The sequence below is a fragment of the Ptychodera flava genome, chromosome 17, assembly GCF_041260155.1.
Source record: "Ptychodera flava strain L36383 chromosome 17, AS_Pfla_20210202, whole genome shotgun sequence".
Lineage (NCBI taxonomy): Eukaryota > Metazoa > Hemichordata > Enteropneusta > Ptychoderidae > Ptychodera > Ptychodera flava.
Genome location: NC_091944.1, coordinates 12,158,994 through 12,175,633, shown reverse-complemented (window position 1 = coordinate 12,175,633; position 16,640 = coordinate 12,158,994). Strand labels below are relative to the sequence as shown.

The window sequence follows — 16,640 nt, the reverse complement described above, 5'->3', positions numbered from 1 at the left end:
TTTATTTCTCATGGCATGGAAGGCAAGTTTGTAAGCCATTTGTCATGTGCAAAATGTCTGCTGACCTTTATTAGAAATTTGAAAGTATTTTCATGACTTGATTGCGTTGTTGACAAAACAGTCAAAACTTTGTATTTCAGGTGGTCAAGTCAAGGAGTGCAGATTACTCCTGAAGTGGAGCAAGGATATTATAAACCATTTTTGGCACTGTTGTAAAAATGCATCAAACTATGAACAGTTTCTGGTAAGTATTTTATTTGTTTGTGTAAGCATTATTAACATGTAACACATGATTTGAACACAGATCACAAAGAGACAACATTCAGAGAATGTAAGTAATGCAAACTTTGAATCTATGCACTGACTGCAAGTATATGTATAGAAAACGTATTTGTGTCATTGAAATACTGATGGTGGACAGATGCTTAATTGTCACAACAGCTCCCAACAGCTCAACAGCTCAACAGCTGGTGTTATATGTAGCTTCTACTACATATAACACCAGAAAAACTGGCTAAGTCAAGTAAACTTGAATATCAGTAACATTTACAAGGTAATTCAATGCACCTAATGTAGCAGCATATTATATCTCATTTTTTCAGGGACTATGGTGTGGAGTGTTGCACCATGTTTGTGGTGAACATTCATGGATACTTCCGTATTGTGAGGGTGTGAATCAGCGTAACCATGGTCCCCTTACGATGATAAAGAGAGAGAGAGTGGTTGAAAAGCGATAGCCCAGCTCATGTTGCCCTGAGAAAAATTGTTCTGGACAAAACCCTCCTGAAGAAGATTCCATACTATCTGAATTTCAGGTAATAATGTAAAACATGACATTGTAACGCCCCCACCCCACCCTACCTCAAATGTTTGAAATCACCCTAATTCAATGTTGGCATACCTAATGTAGGTGTTAATCAGGCTGCTGCACAATAGTTTGCATGTATATTTATGGTAATTTTGAAATAATGACAGATACTTTGACATCAGCAGTGTCATCTGAATATACTACATTTATGTACATTGCCAGATTTTGTTGCATGGCCTGTTTCATAACAAAAGGAGTGCTAGTATGTCAGTAAAATGCTATTCTAAAGGTAACTCTTTACCAATTTCTGTGATCAAAAAATTTGACCAATTTTGAACTTCTTTAACTCATTTGCATATTTCTGAAATCATCAAGTTCATTTGAACAAGTTCACTTCAAACCATTGTTCATCTGCACATGTACACAAGATGGAAGGTGCTGTGGTTCTCAAGTTTTTGTAATCGACCAACAGATATACAAGAACACATGTCCATCCATGAATACTAGTACATGTATACATACATAGATTGGGTACAAACATACATATGACACTCATGTATTTCAGTCTAGTGAGCAAAAAAAAATAAATTTCTTTCTGATCAGCACCTTCCAGAATTATGTACAATACATTAATGTGAACTGTTGAATACATGTTTGGAAAGCAGACTGACTGACCTGAGCAAATACAAAATAAATGCACATCACCTCCCCAATTTTGGAAATAAGCCATGGCCAGAACCAATTCTTTTTTTCTGTGGCCTGACAGCTCCAATAAACCATTTTCGGAATCCCATGAGACCTTGCATGACTGTGCAGTTTCATGGACATGTTTACAGGACAAACAGCGCCTGGCCCATCGCACTAAATACAGCAGAAAAGCTACAATTTTTGTAACTCTGCACCCACTCCAATTTCAAAGACTTGTACTGCTTGGCTGGCAACCCATTGCTAGTGTAATTACAATGGATGTATGTCTTGCAAGATATCATAATTGAGTGGTAAATCATCTGTTGCCATCTATAAAAATGGTGATGTGAGCTGAAATACAAATGCCACTACTAGGTCTTTATATCTGAATATGTATGTCTTTGGGGGGGTGACATGTCAAGTGTTATCGTTTACAATTTTTGTTTCACATTCTTCATTTTCCAGGCACACAGCTGAACGTGAGAATTTCAACAAAATGTTCTAATGTATGCTGCAAAGAGGTTTGCTTACAAACCACCAGTATATAGAGTTGGAAATAGGTTGGCTGCTCTTGACCACAATGTACACCACAACAGAGAAGTGAGAAAGACAAGAAATGGTGAAATGATGTGAGTTTTATTGTAAAATTAGACAGGAACATAGTCTTCCGTTGTTTGAACAATCTAGATACACCTTACAGCCTGTCTATCCTGACATCAAGTGCAAAAACATGTATGTAAATGCATCCAAGAGAAGGTCAATGAATCAACAGTACCTGTGCTAAAAATTGTTTCTATTGAAAAGTACCAGTATTATGCTTTTTGCAAAATTATAAACTACAGTATGAAATTAATGGGTTACAGATGTAAACTTGTTAAAATGAATTGGATTGCTCCAATAATGAGCAACTTTGTAAATGTTTCCACAAATGTGATTGTTTTCATGGGCAACCAAAATACCAGTCACATGTGAAATAGTCAGCCTTGCCAACCCTACCCCGTTTATCAAGTAAACTCTTCACGGTGGAAAAATAATTTCCACACTGATATTATTTTAATAATACAAGAGATAAAGTTTTGCTGAACCTGTTTGATAGAGCCAAAATCATAAATATTCTTTATAGTTTCATCAATAAATTATTTATCAATGTTTAAGATATCACAGACACTTCAACAAGAAGAGTGGGAGATGGTCTGCAACACCAGTAAAGGTTGATAAACCGTACTCTTACATCAGAGACGTAAAGAAGATAATCCTGCAAGAGGTGCAAGAGGCTGCAAGATCATCAAGGTATGCAAAGAAAGATAGAGCTACAGGATCCAAGGAGAATATCCTCACATCTGGCAGCAATACCACCACCACCTACTGCTTCCATTGTTCAGGAACAGAAATCAAAAAGAACATAGAGGAACTATTGCCAAGTATAGTGTGTAGAACAAAAAATGTCAAAACTCCAAGTTAGATCAGAAATAAAGGGACTGAGAAAACTGGTTTGCCAGGGGTTATCTAAGTCTATGCAGATGAAGTGTTGGGGCAAGGGGACACATATCTTCATCTGTTTTCATTTGTGTTCATCAACAGCCATTACTCACGTATGCTTAGACGGAGTTCTGTCCACAGTTGGGTCAAAGACAGTGAACTGTAACTTTTAGTACACATTCAGGTACCAGTACTCTCATTGTCATCACTAGGTCATTGGCAGTGTCTTGCTATTGTGTCAATCAACTACAGTTTCTTGTTCTACTTCTTCAAGCATGTTTAAATACTCAGTAGTCAGTGTGTCAACAATCTGTGTATATTATGTAGCAAGCAGTGTTCTTGTTGAATATTGAATTTCAATCTGGATGTCAGTCTTCAATAATGAGAATGTGTATTACAACATTACAACCATAACTGTATGCATTTCACTATGCATGAGGGAGTAGAACAAGAAATGTAGTTGACACACAGACAAAAGTAAAGGAAATACATGTATTATGAGAGTTACAGCTGTAGTGCTAATTTCAAAGATGGCAACTTTTCCCATGTATGTGACATACTCATGTGCAGTGAATTTCCACAATGTTTTGACATGGTATTAGGTAGCTTTATGAATAACAAATTTTCAACTTCTTGCATGAGCAGTACTAACGTGGCAAATATGTGCAATACTACCACATTGACATAACATGGATTCTACTAATCCAGTTTTCTTATGGCACAATCAGGGAACACTTAAGAATATTTACATTTCATGTTTTTGGATAGAGTAGGACTTTCAGGCTTTCCTGAGGTTTTCCTGAAGTGTTAGCTTCCATACTAGCCACATGTATAGCAAAGGAAGCTATTCTTATAGGCTGAAAAAATGTCCATCACTGTATGTATATATGTCCATCCATCCGTCTATATCAAATGAGGGAAAACAGGCAGAAGTGGTAAAAATCATGAACTTGGGAACTGTTGGCCAGATTGAGTTGATCTTTACTTTGTGGTTACTTTAGGTAGCCTCTATGTAAATTGGTCATTTTGTGCTGATATCTGCAATTGTCTATTTTCAGCGATTTTTCCATTATTTTTTATGACCTTTGACCCACAGCCAGTACCTTAGTGCAGGCATGGAGCTCCTACTACCTCCATGGTGCAGGGGAGACACCATATTCTCATTTTGCGTTTACCCACAGAGTAAGCAATCAACTTTCTTTTGGATATGGCCCACTATTGGGCCAAAATTAATTTCCAAATTTTGGGGTGATCCCTTACCTATGCAGCTCATTGAAGCTGTAACTTGTGGTAAGTTTTCAGTATTCTGCTTCTGTATATCAACTTCTGTGTCTGACTGTAATCTGTCATGCTGAAATTTTGAGTATTCTTTTAGTCAGCACAGATTGTATGTGTGTAGTAATCATTGTTTATTGTTTACAAATGAATTATAGTCCGGACTTGAGTACAATATTGAACAATAACAATGTAGATTATACTTATATATAGGTTGTGTGGTATGCTAAATATTTGGCATTAAATTAAAGTTTTTGAGATTCAATGCAGAAAAGTGTAAGGAAACCACAAAAAAAAAGTTCTAAAAAAATAGCCAAAAGATAAAGCTTATTGAGCTTTAAAATATGCACATGCCTAATTCTAGGCAAATAAGTGTGGAGGTCATGTTTTCCCTTGAACATGGCACAGTAAAGGACTAAAATTTATCCCGTAATTTCAGTATGACCCTTGACATTATTCACATCCAGGTACCTTATTTCAGGCTACATAATCGTGTCAGGGATCTGGTTTTATTTGACATGGAATAATATCGGACCAAAAGTTATTGCTGAAATTTTGGGTAACCCTTGACCTGTGCATCTCAGTAAATATGGGCATGCCTAATTCCAAGCTACCCAATAGCGCTACAGAGCTGCTTTCTGTTTGAAAATAATGACTAGTATGGGACCAAAACTTTCAAACCAGATTTTGGGTAACCTTCATATGACCTTTCACGTCCTTCAATCAATGTCTGAACATTTACAATAGGTACACCCCGTACAGATGACTTGGTATTTATCTCACTTATTATGTGCATATCTAATTCTAGTTTAACCATTACAGCTGTAGGTCTGTTTTTTCTTGGACAGTCATCAGTCAAGTTTTTTCTCCAAATTTTCTGGTGTCCTTTAGTTATTTTTGACTTCATGTTTATCAACTTCAAGATATTTCAGCAGCTACAAGGGCCATTTTCGCATTTTTCAGCTTGCGTGTAAATATGTTGTCACTGTATGGAAGTGGACGGAGTCATTGACTATATTTTGAACTTACCTTGATATGTGGATGTATGACAGAGGAGCATATGCAAAAGGTATCCATCTGTCCAGTGTATATATGTGTTGATGCTTGAAAAATGCATGAGGTACCTATTACTGTGATATTTGGTGAAGACCGGTGGGGGGTACTTGGGATGAACACGTTTGTGTTTTGTGTTATAGCTAATCACAGTGAGAGCACAGTGTCCTTGACATTCTTTTTAGGCCACTTACCTTCAGTGCCACCAAGGTAACATGTTCAACAAATGCTTTGTTTAGTCTTTAGTTGCACTGTAAGTATATTTGCCATTTTTCCAGTAAAATATGAAAATCACAGCCTGGAGTCTGTAGCATTCACGTTTTTCCACAAAGTCACACACTCTGATTTATATCAGTCAATTTTGCTTCATGTGGAATGCTAGGTGTGTTGCAAAACACATATTGACTGGCTTTTGGGTAACAGCAAAATTCTTTAACCCATCAGGACTCTGAGTCACCCCCCCCCCCAACAAAACCCAAAAAACAAAAACAAAATGTTTCCCTGGGCCTTTGGCCTCGGGAAACAGTCTGTTTTTGGGGGATAACTCACAGTCCCTCATGATACACACTATGCTGTTACCCTCATGGCCAGTCAACATGTGTATACTGTCATAACATCAATGTAAAAAAATCTAGCAAATTAACAGGATAAGGAGGAAAAATAAAATGTCTCTATATCTTTATTTACATTCCTAAAAATACACTTTGTTCACATCATTGAGCTCTTTTGTAAATAAAGTAAAACCTTATGTATAAAAATGATGAACAACAGCAGTGTCTTGCTTCCACGTAAGAAAAAGTCTGTGGGCTCAAAATGCTTCCACCTGGAAAAAGCAACAGAACAATGGCATGAGGTAGAATTTTGGTCAATAAATAAACATAATCTATTAAAACTACAGAAACAGCTGTCTACTTGTTTGGTCCAAATGTTAGCTGACTCAAAAACACACCCGCTACCCCCCTCCCCCCGAAAAACATTACGGTTGTACTTTTGGCAAAAATATATTTTTTAAATACAGAAACAGCATTTATTCAGTTTAACAGTCGCTGGTTTCAAAAATCCACCGTGCCAGAGAAAAAAATCTTCAACAAAACACTGAGTCGACTGCGGGATTGTGCATTTCCAGCCATTTTCTGCCCTTCAAATGTATTATTTGAACTTACTGTCCTAGCCACAAAAGACAATAGATCACCATGTCATAACAAGGAAATCAAATATCAACATTGTTTTCCAACCACCATCTCGATTACAAGTCATGAACTGGGGCATATTGTTCGTTACAGTATTGAAAAAAATATCTGAGACAAGTGAAATACATGATAAAAGGTGACAGTTTTCGACAGTATTTTTTTCTCACAATGTGATGCAAATCGAACTCTTTTATTTTCAAAGTGAACAATGCCAGTCCTAAAAACAATACCAGTGCTTTGATTCGCATGTAATACATCAGCCTTATTCATTTTCATTCTAACTCCTACCATACACATAGACCTTCCTCCATGCCCAGCCCCTACCCTGTGTCAAAGACGAATCCATCTGTATGCGCCTTCGCGATCTCGATGTATGTACAGGCGTGCTCAGGCTGCTGTGCCGACATCACGGTCACTCTATGAACTTTCAACTGTCGTCGATCATCGAGAGCAGCAATTATGTGGATCAAATGTGTATTTTATGAGATTAATAGTCTGGGCAAACACCATCGCTCGAAAGCTATCGAATAGCGTGTGTTTCCACATAGACCCTGCTCCTGGGTCCACGCATACAGACACTACAGTTAGTACAGTACACTCAGTGTGACAGTTTTCGGACGACCTCAGTTTTCGGACATTTAGTGACATGCTGTTAGTTACACTCACTTCGCTCCGTATTGATAGCGTTTTACAGGTCGTGTGACCTCATATTAAGTCAGGTGATACTGATGTCCCGTTTTCAATAGTTTTTTTTGGTAGAAGCTATCGAGTTCGCTACGAGCGGCGGTCACAAATTGTCGTCTGATACCGCGTCAGTGATACTGTCAACATACTGCCGTCAGGTCAAAGTAACTGAAATTTTGACTAAAGTCCTGATTTAGCATTGAATTTTGAATGTGGGGGAGAATAATGATTTTGAAAATATTCTTTCCATTGTTCGCTACGATTGCATGTAGTTTTAACGAAAACTGCGCAGTTGTTTCTAGAAAAAAAGTACATTTAATGAACGTAAGAAGTGTACAAGTTTTCGGACAGACAATATTTAGCATAATTGTGTAAACGTAAGTGACTTACCGCGTAAAAACTTGACAGGTAAATAATGTCATACGATGAAATATACTCGCTATTTTTATTAAATAATGCCTGTGCGATTCTAATACAAACAAAATATGCAATGGAAACAATTATAAGTAATACTCACTGAACAAACTTAGCGAAGTTAGCCACACCGTACGATACAAGGTGCCGAAAGCAACACACACAGAGGCAGCCCGTGTCCGATATCTAGCGCTATACACGTCGAAATATAGTTGAGTCGTCCATGGATCAAACATAACTAATTATCATGAAATATTCTTATATACAGTTTTCTAAACACATCGAAATTAAAATCGGTGGTTTGAGGTTTCAAATTATCAACACTTAGCTCCTAATCACATTCCAAACACGACGTCCGATTTCTGGGATTGCAGTCCGATTACTACGCCATCGACATGGGGTCAAAACTTTGGCAACTTTGACCCCGAAATATCACTCCCGTCGTATCAACTGAGTTTGAGAATAACCACAATAAAGTTTCGAAAGGTACGGTAATAAGATTTCGTATTGCTAGTCATTTACGAAACGACTTTAGGCGAAATTTACTACCCTGTCCGAATTCTGTCACACTGAGTGTACCGTTACTCACCGGGTTCGGAGCTCTAATGTTCTAAATGTTCAGTAACAACAGCCAAAGAAAAGCGACAGAAAGAACTCGCTCAAAGAGCATGGTATTCAAAACAATTTTACGATTTTTGACAACTTAGATGAATCCCCCCCAAATAAAAATGGAAACGTAATTCACGATAGCTGGTGATGATACACGGACAATGTTGGTGCCGCACCGCGACACAGGAAAATAAAACCGGCTGGAAAGTGTTTATTGCCATAGACTTCTAAAATCCTGGCTTGCCAAAGAAATCTGTTACAAAATCAATACAAAGGATGCACACTTCCGCCCGGTCCGTAACATCAAAGACAACAACAGTATTTATATAGGCAATTAACTTACGCCTTTCTCCATTGTTGATGTTGACAAGTGGTCCGTGACCTCACAGGCACGTCTTTCTCCTTCACGCAAAATATCGAAGGTCTCGCGTGATCATCTACGTCATCACTCTCTGCGATCTTTACCACGTGACAGCCCTGCCGCGTGTAAACATAGGCCATGGAATTTGAAATCTGGCGCTTGGCGCGGCTGACTTTTAAGCGGTTGTGCGTCTGCGGGGGAGGTAATTTACGATTTATTTTTACCAAAATACATCATTTTGCAAGAACTGGACATATTTTATTGACGTTTCAAGATGTTTTAATTAACAAAAAAATAGGTAAAAATAGGTAAAAGTTACAGCTTATGGGCCTTTTAGGAACTTCGAGATATGATTTGTGTATCAGTGTGAACAAAAAAACCCAAAAAAACTGGAGAATAAATTCCTGGGCATTAATTTTCAAACTCGATGAAGTAAAAGAAATTTGGGAATCATTCATTCTTTCGAATTCAAAGAAGACAAAATGTTACAGAACAATGTGAGCTGATATATCTTATCGCAGTTTGCATTTCAACCTCACCAAGAATTAATATGTCTGCTATATTAGTTATGAAGACGTTTTGTCAGTCTTAACCTCTGCTTAAGGTTCCAAGACAAGAAATTGACCTTTTTAATCTAACAATTTTCTGGTGGCTAATAAGCTCAGAACCCCCATAAATTATACATTTGCTGAAAGCCTAGATATAGCGATACATGTTGGTAACCCCAATGTCACCACTGTTTACATAACTATCACGTGAGAGGTAATTTGCATAACCTTTCAAACATCGGTTTTCCCTATGTTTTGTCTAAATACTTCAAAATATCTGACTCAAACTTGTTGGAATGCAAGCTGTCACAACGCTCTTCCAAAGAGTGTCTCAGATTTTTTTATATCTTGCTCAGTTGTTTTTGGAGCACAAGTTTAAAGAAATCAACTAGTGTTAAATTCACCGCTCTGGAAGTTTTTATGGCATAAAAATTGTTTTAGGAGATTTAAAAAAAATTCTGAGACACACTTCTGAAGATCCTTAGGACAGCTTGCTCTCCTACACAAATTTCAGCCACATATCTCAAAACATGGAAACAAAACATAGGGAAAACCGATATTTTTGAAAGGTTATACAAATTACAGTCACGTGATAGTTATCTAAACAGTGGTGACAAAATGGTAAATAAAATGTTCCCCTATATCTAGGCTTCCCGAAAATATATAATTTACGGGGGTTCTGAGCTTATTGACTACTAGAGAATTGTTAGCTTAAAAAGGTCAATTTCTTGTCTTGGAACCTTAAGTTAAATATAAGACGCCGTATCGTATACGCACACTGCCGCGTCTATATGATGAGTTAAGTTCAAATGGCCTTTAACTTTCCCCGATTCATAGATACCAGTCAAGGTCCAGAGTTGAACAAACTTGTGAAGCATTAAATTAGATCTGATCTATATCTACAAGCTGAGACTCTTTCGCTTTAAAATTGAGAGAATTAGTGACTTCTTAGTCTCTTTTGTTTCATTCTTTTTGGACAGATATCATTAATGACACTGACCTCCATACTTGGAACATAGCAAGAACATCATGATGTTCTTGCGAGTGAGTGAGTGAAGTCACCTTCAATTAAAAACCACAAATTAAGCTATGGTTATGGTATTCTAGCAATAATCTGCTTGACTCGAGAAATATGTTTTGGTGACTGGGTTGACGAAGATTAACCAGTATCTATTCCTATGCTTTAATTGGCATGCATCTGATGATTACAGGGGCCATTTACATGTAATCATGGCCGAAAAAATGACAGGTCAAACCTGTTACAACTGAGTCAGTGGACCCATATGAACAAATGAAACTGTAGATGCACTTTTCGACATGAAATGAAAAGTATTGTCTCTGTTCTTTTCCAAAACTCGCGTTTCACAAGTTTCAGCTTGTCAACACAGCCTCTGTAAGGCAATTGACGACTGAAGTGTAGTCCGGCTTTGAATCGGCCAACAATAATATTTCACACTAAGTGCGCACAAAAGTTTGTGACAGCAGAGCTAAATACTTTGAATCTTTACGTTATGTACTCACGGGAGCAGAGGAAAACGATAAGGATATATGTTTTCCGGAACACGAACGATGACAATATCCTGGCAAGTTGAGTTCATGTTTTTTTTAATTTTGAGTTCCCCTACATGGATACCAATTTTTTTTGGTTTGTGGTGTGCTGTGATCAATCTGACTTTTCTCTCAGTGACATGAGGACTTTTCTCAATCAAGTAAATTAACGATCGGATTTGAACTCACATTTTACGGCACCTATCGACGACATCCTTGTCAAAACCGCCCTGCTAAGTCCCGACCCACGCTGCAAGGTTCATGAAGCATCCACACACACACACACACACACACACACACACACACACACACACACACACACACTTGGCACCGTACATAATTCATAAACTTAACAGAATCAATGAAAGCAAAATGTTTATCAATATTTATACATATTTATTATATATTTCTTCGAGTTTAATTTTAATGAAATCGTGGTATGCAGTAAATTAGTAAACGGATGACATATAAAAATAGACCTTGAAATTATCGGGTTTTATAGCTTGAAAATCTGACGCATGCCTATTTTAGCATTACGTCTTTGAATTTATATAACGTTTCACACATCATTAACCTCAGACGCTCTTCATCTAACATTGCACATAATTTTGTCTGTAAGATCAAATATATAAACCAATAAAATACTGCTGCGAGGTATTTGCCTACGCACCTGTGTAACTCGACCTGAGTTTAGCTTCTCCATATTACTACCATCAACAAAACCTCTAGATTTATTTTCTGTCAAAATGTTAAGAGTCTTAATATAACACTATTACTTACGCTTCACAATTCTTCGAAAGCAACAAATGCCAAATTTCAGAAAGACGGGTGACATGATTGTCAAGAGACTATTCCGATCTGCGTGTTCATTTGACATTTTTGTTCGAAGCAAAGAAAGGTTTTTATACAACCATACTATCACTAGCATTCTTTTTAAAAAGACTAGTACTTTACACAGGAAAGGCAACACCTTTCTCCAAAATTTGTCAAATTTCAACAGATCAATAATGCAAGGCATAAGTCGTCCTGACCGAGGTGAAAAATGTGGATTTAATACGCGATTAAGATCAGGCAGCGGTGGGATTTGATGAAAGTCGTTGTTATTTGATAGGTAACGCACACATCTTCCAAGTTCATGGAGGCACATGAGAGCTACTAGGCTTAGCGAAGGGGCACTAGGACGGAGAAGCGATAACGACAAGACTTTTGATAACCATGACATGATGTACAGACGGTACAGATACGTTCTAGCATTTCCGTGTTCACACATGTACCTGGTGAAGCACAGGGTTACTTGATTTGACACTGTTGGGAGGATTTCACCTTTTATTACATATCGACACTTTTCTGTAGAAAGACAACAGAAAAACGCAATAGTTAGGCGCTGGCATCAGAACTGTACAACACTAGAATCACTCTCAAAAATCGACACTAAATATTACCAGATTCTCTGGGGAAAAACGCAAAGTTTAGGAATTTGTTTTCAGAAATAAAATCTAAAAAGTTGTGCTGTTTCATTGTAATTTGTTCCATGTAAAAAGGCACGCAAGACCATTTATGATCGTTTCATAGCTTGTGAATACTTAATAAGATAATTGCAATCATACCTATCCGTAATCCATAACACTAGGTCAAAATTCGTAATACACTGCATAGTTATAAACATAGACGCAAAACAGCACAGAACAGACAGTAAAGCACCGGTACACACAACAAAGTCAAATTCATGAAAGAAAGATATAAGATGTTTGAAGATTATGATAAGCATAAACGATTATTGGAAAAACCTCTCTTACCTTGCATTATCTTTAATTTTTCTTTGATCAAACTCTGCATCTCACTTATCTTATCCACACATTCTCTGCAGTGGGCGGAGATGACAACGAGGTTAATTTCAACAGAGTTCGTGCGACGTGGAAGTGATTTCCTTTCGGTCCAATTGCTAAGAATTTCTAGTAGACACGAGCTGTCTGCCAGATGCGTACTTGTAACTCCTTCAATTTGGTGTATGATGAGTGCACGTTGTTTACCGTTCCTTGCAATATTGTAGTTGAAATCAGTGTACTTTGTTATCTTTATGACTGATGTGTCTACTCCGTCAGGGAGCTGTGTATAATGTTTGTCTGTCAGTGGTCCTTCACCAATGACGAGCACATTGATATCCTGGGATGAAAGTGATACCTTTCCACATTTCGCCGCATCAAAGTCCGTTATCTCCCGAAAGTACTCAACCGTGCAACGTCGTTCGCCTTCGATGAAGGTTCGAATAGCCATGACCTGGCTTTCGTTAAAATTGTCCCATATACTGAAGCATCGCTGGTTACAGGTGAGGGAGAAGGCGATTTCGTCATTGTACCTCCACGTAGTTAGCCAGGTAGGGGCTACAAGGTCGCTGTTGTTTAGCTCTCGAGACCGTTCATCGCCATAAATGACTAGCAAAATTGAATCTGTGAAAAAATGTGCATGGCCTTATTAACATTTGCTCCATGCCTTTATTTCTGTTTAAAGTGTTCGATTATGCACCAACTTATATACAAGTAGAGCAAATTAATATTTTTGTGATTGAAATTAATTTGAACCATGATCAGAGAGAGCAAAACATTTTATACATCAAGAATGATGAGTCATATGTAAAAATTGAAATGCATCTACAAGAGATAATATGCTGCTGGGTTCTTTGCATATCGAGAAAATTAACAGCAAACATTGAAGAAGAGTCTCACACGAAGCGTTGGCGGACTGGGTCATATAAGTATACAAACAAATAAAGCATACTCATCTATCTATCTATCTATCTATCTATATCTATCTATCTATCTATCTGTCTGTCTATCTGCCTATGTCTGTCTGTCTGTCTGTCTGTCTGTCTGTCTATCATTACGCCCCTGTTCTGATTGTTCATATGAGTATTATTACATTTACCTCTTGGATTGGTAACTGTTGTACTGAGCATGTGCAGTTCGTCCCAGTGGTCCACATTTCTATCTCTTCTTTCTGGCGTTATCAGCGTTCTGGTTTGTCTAGCATCAATAACCACCACAGCCGTAACTGTATTCGAATCATCGTCTTCTGCAGTCCGATTTCTTTTGACATCGCTTGTTATTTCAAAGCTTTGGTCATTTTCGAAAATGTTCTCAATAAGGTGTCGAACGTCCTGTGCAGCTCTTCGAAAAGACTCGAGTTTCGAAAATATCAGCACTTTCCTCTTGGTGTTTGTTTCTAAAAGTGATTTCATCACAGAATTTTAGATAAGCTTTGCGATATGTGTCGTTTGTGCTGTAGCAGTTGTTGCTTGTTAATTGTATGATTGTTTTCCCTAACAAACAGAAACTGTGAAGGCTTGAATGACCTAAGGGGTACACAGGAGACTTTGGTCAGAGTTCAAAGTTCAAAGGCCGATGAACTTATTTCCTCTGTAAGTAATTGGGAATCTTAAGGATAACAACACTTATTACGACAGAAAGATGACAAAGAATTTCAGGTAAACAGCAAAACAAACAAACAAACAAACATTTGCCCCTGTGACAGGCCCTGTACAGATTCTGACACAACCCGGTGGTGCAGATCTGTGTTAGCAAAGACGTCGCATTGCTTTGACAGGGGCTGATTTACAGGTCTGTGGCCAGTGCTAGGATGACATGGCTATATTAGAGTGGTGTAAACACAGTGATGTGACTGGACTGAAATTTCGGCCTGCTCCATCGCTGTTTTCATAGGACTTTATACAACAATGTGAATAGAGACCTTTAACAGGGTCTATATTTTTTAATATGCACACAATTATGCCTATATTCATTTCTGTCATCAAAATTGGCCCATTTTTTGATAATATACACCCCTGACAAATTTTCAGATCGTGTAACAGGCCCTGTAAATTCAATACTGACACACCACTTTTTATACACCAGTATTTCGGTCATGTGGTCACGGCACTGGATACACTCAGAAATTACATCACTGTATCCATTCCTTAACGCCTGGCCTGATACAGACCTGTTCATACACCCCTGATATCTGACCAATTTTACAGGTCCTGTAGAAGATGTTATTTCTTACGGACTGCTACAGGTAATGACCAGACCCTGTTACAGGCATGGACTTATTATACGAGGGCTCACAGCGTACTTCGAAAAAACAGCCCTTTAAAAGTGTCAAAGTTGCCCCAAAATGAAAGCTGTGATGGAAAACGCTAATCTACGTCCAGTGAGTTTGTTATCAGGTTAAACTTCATTAACGTCAGCTTGACGATAGCAAAATAGTTTGACAGAATTTTTCAATATACATGATTTTCTTTATGAGCTTACTTTGTCACAAAAATGTCAACAACCAAGTGGTGATGACTTTTTCTGAATGATTACCGTTTATGTGAATGACTATTTGGATTTATATACACTTGAATAAATATAATCTATTCTCAGAGCAGAGTTGCTCTGTGTGTATTTTTCAAGATTGCATTTTGAATTGCAGCACATTTTGAAATATTGTACGAACGAGTCTTATTGTTACAGTTGTTTAAATGTAAACAAGAGATTAGAACAGACGACGTAAAAACAAAATGTTCATCGCACTAAGATTGTCATTGGCGAAGTCTAGTATTTTAATGTGTTATTTGCTGCATATATCTTGTGCATTTTAACATTTAATTAATTCGCAATCCCTTTGCTAGTTTTATGTAAACCACGCCTTTTCTAACGATGCCTCATACACTGTCATTTTCGCCTGAAAAGTGTTGTCTTAACTCTTCTTTTTAATTAAAGATAAGAAAACCATTTGACTTGAAGTCTACCATTACCAAGTGAAGATTTAGAGTTGTGAAGGAGTTACACTAAAACCTGTGAATGGTCACATAATTTCGACTAAGATAAAGTGAGCACTATATGGAGGTGACCTCAAGACGAAGGTTGGGAGTGGCATTACTTTTGGTGTATGTGTTGCGCTATTGGGAGAATTTAAGAAAAGATAAAGTTAATAATAAAAAAAAAACTTTTGTTTTAATATATATAAAGTTGTTCATCACTCAATATGTATAAAGTGCAATATTTCATTGATTTTGTAAATGAAACTGTGAACAACAATCATTGACGATTTCACAAAAACGTACATCATAAAAATTCAAGCAATTAACGAAGTGAATAATATTTCATATCTCATTTAGAGTCCCTGAACTGTAACTAGCATGGGCTCATTTGTTTGTCTTGTTTGTGCATTTCCAATGTTACACATCAGTGGCAGTGGCCTCCCCAGCATCAACTAGGTGGGTCATTAGTTGTTACACTATCCAAAAATGGCATAAATACTATTATTTGCAGTGTTAAGCAAAAAGTTATAAGTGGTATACAACCAAAAAGTGATGACGTCAAAATCGCAATATGCAAAACACTGATGCCTAGTAATTGTGATACTGACAAAAAATAACATTAAAATGAAAATAAATTCAATTTCTTCGAGTCACTAAAATCACCATTCTGGAGTGCTTAGATTATGCGTTCGGACACTTTGGTGAGCTAACCCTGATGTTTAGCTCCCATCTGACACAAAATCAGGTGTTTGAAGACGAACTGGCTGAAAAAAAGTTAATGATTGACTTTCAGTCAGTAATGTTAAACCATAGTATCTCAGATGTACACACAGCATCTTGATTGCTTTGACCAAAGTTGTCGAAACTAACTGTAAACAAGGAAAATACTATACTAACAAAGGTTGGTTTAGATTTTTTTAGAACATCTTATTGATGGTTTGCATATACATTGAACTTTCCTAACTAAAGATATACCTGAATTGGCTTAATCAAATTTGACATAATGTGCTATGTGCATTGAAGATACTACGTTATGACATTCTTAAAGTCATTTAGCATTTTTTGTTTTATCAAATTACTTATTTAGGTATTTAACGAACTTTCGTCACGTAAGCTTATGTCTGGATTGACTTGCCCAAAGGAGACGAATCTTGCTATGTGTATTGCAGATAGTATGATATAATTT

At 37.2% G+C, this 16,640-nt stretch overlaps 1 protein-coding gene and 2 long non-coding RNA genes across 4 annotated transcripts in view; 1 reads left to right on the top strand and 2 right to left on the bottom strand.

Annotated features, from left to right (window-relative positions):
- Positions 1-141: 141 nt before the first annotated feature.
- On the top strand, positions 142-5,598 carry LOC139115445 (uncharacterized). The gene is made up of 6 exons (XR_011548123.1): positions 142-244; positions 603-815; positions 1,961-2,124; positions 2,651-3,114; positions 3,159-4,087; positions 4,119-5,598. It is a non-coding gene; the product is annotated as an uncharacterized lncRNA (long non-coding RNA).
- LOC139115447 (uncharacterized) lies at positions 5,332-8,891 on the bottom strand. Its single transcript, XR_011548125.1, has 2 exons — positions 8,543-8,891; positions 5,332-6,125 (listed from the first exon to the last, which is right to left on the bottom strand). It is a non-coding gene; the product is annotated as an uncharacterized lncRNA (long non-coding RNA).
- A 2,140-nt stretch (positions 8,892-11,031) lies between these two features.
- LOC139115444 (uncharacterized) overlaps positions 11,032-16,640 on the bottom strand; it is a 55,027-nt gene continuing 49,418 nt past the window's right edge. For both annotated transcript variants that reach the window (XM_070677556.1, XM_070677554.1), the window contains exons 3-5: positions 13,579-13,875; positions 12,453-13,103; positions 11,032-12,003 (exon numbers count right to left, since the gene is read on the bottom strand). In XM_070677556.1, coding sequence (XP_070533657.1) covers positions 11,429-12,003; positions 12,453-13,103; positions 13,579-13,875 — 1,523 coding nt within the window. In that variant the 3' untranslated portion in view covers positions 11,032-11,428. The remainder of the gene's footprint in view (positions 12,004-12,452; positions 13,104-13,578; positions 13,876-16,640) is intronic.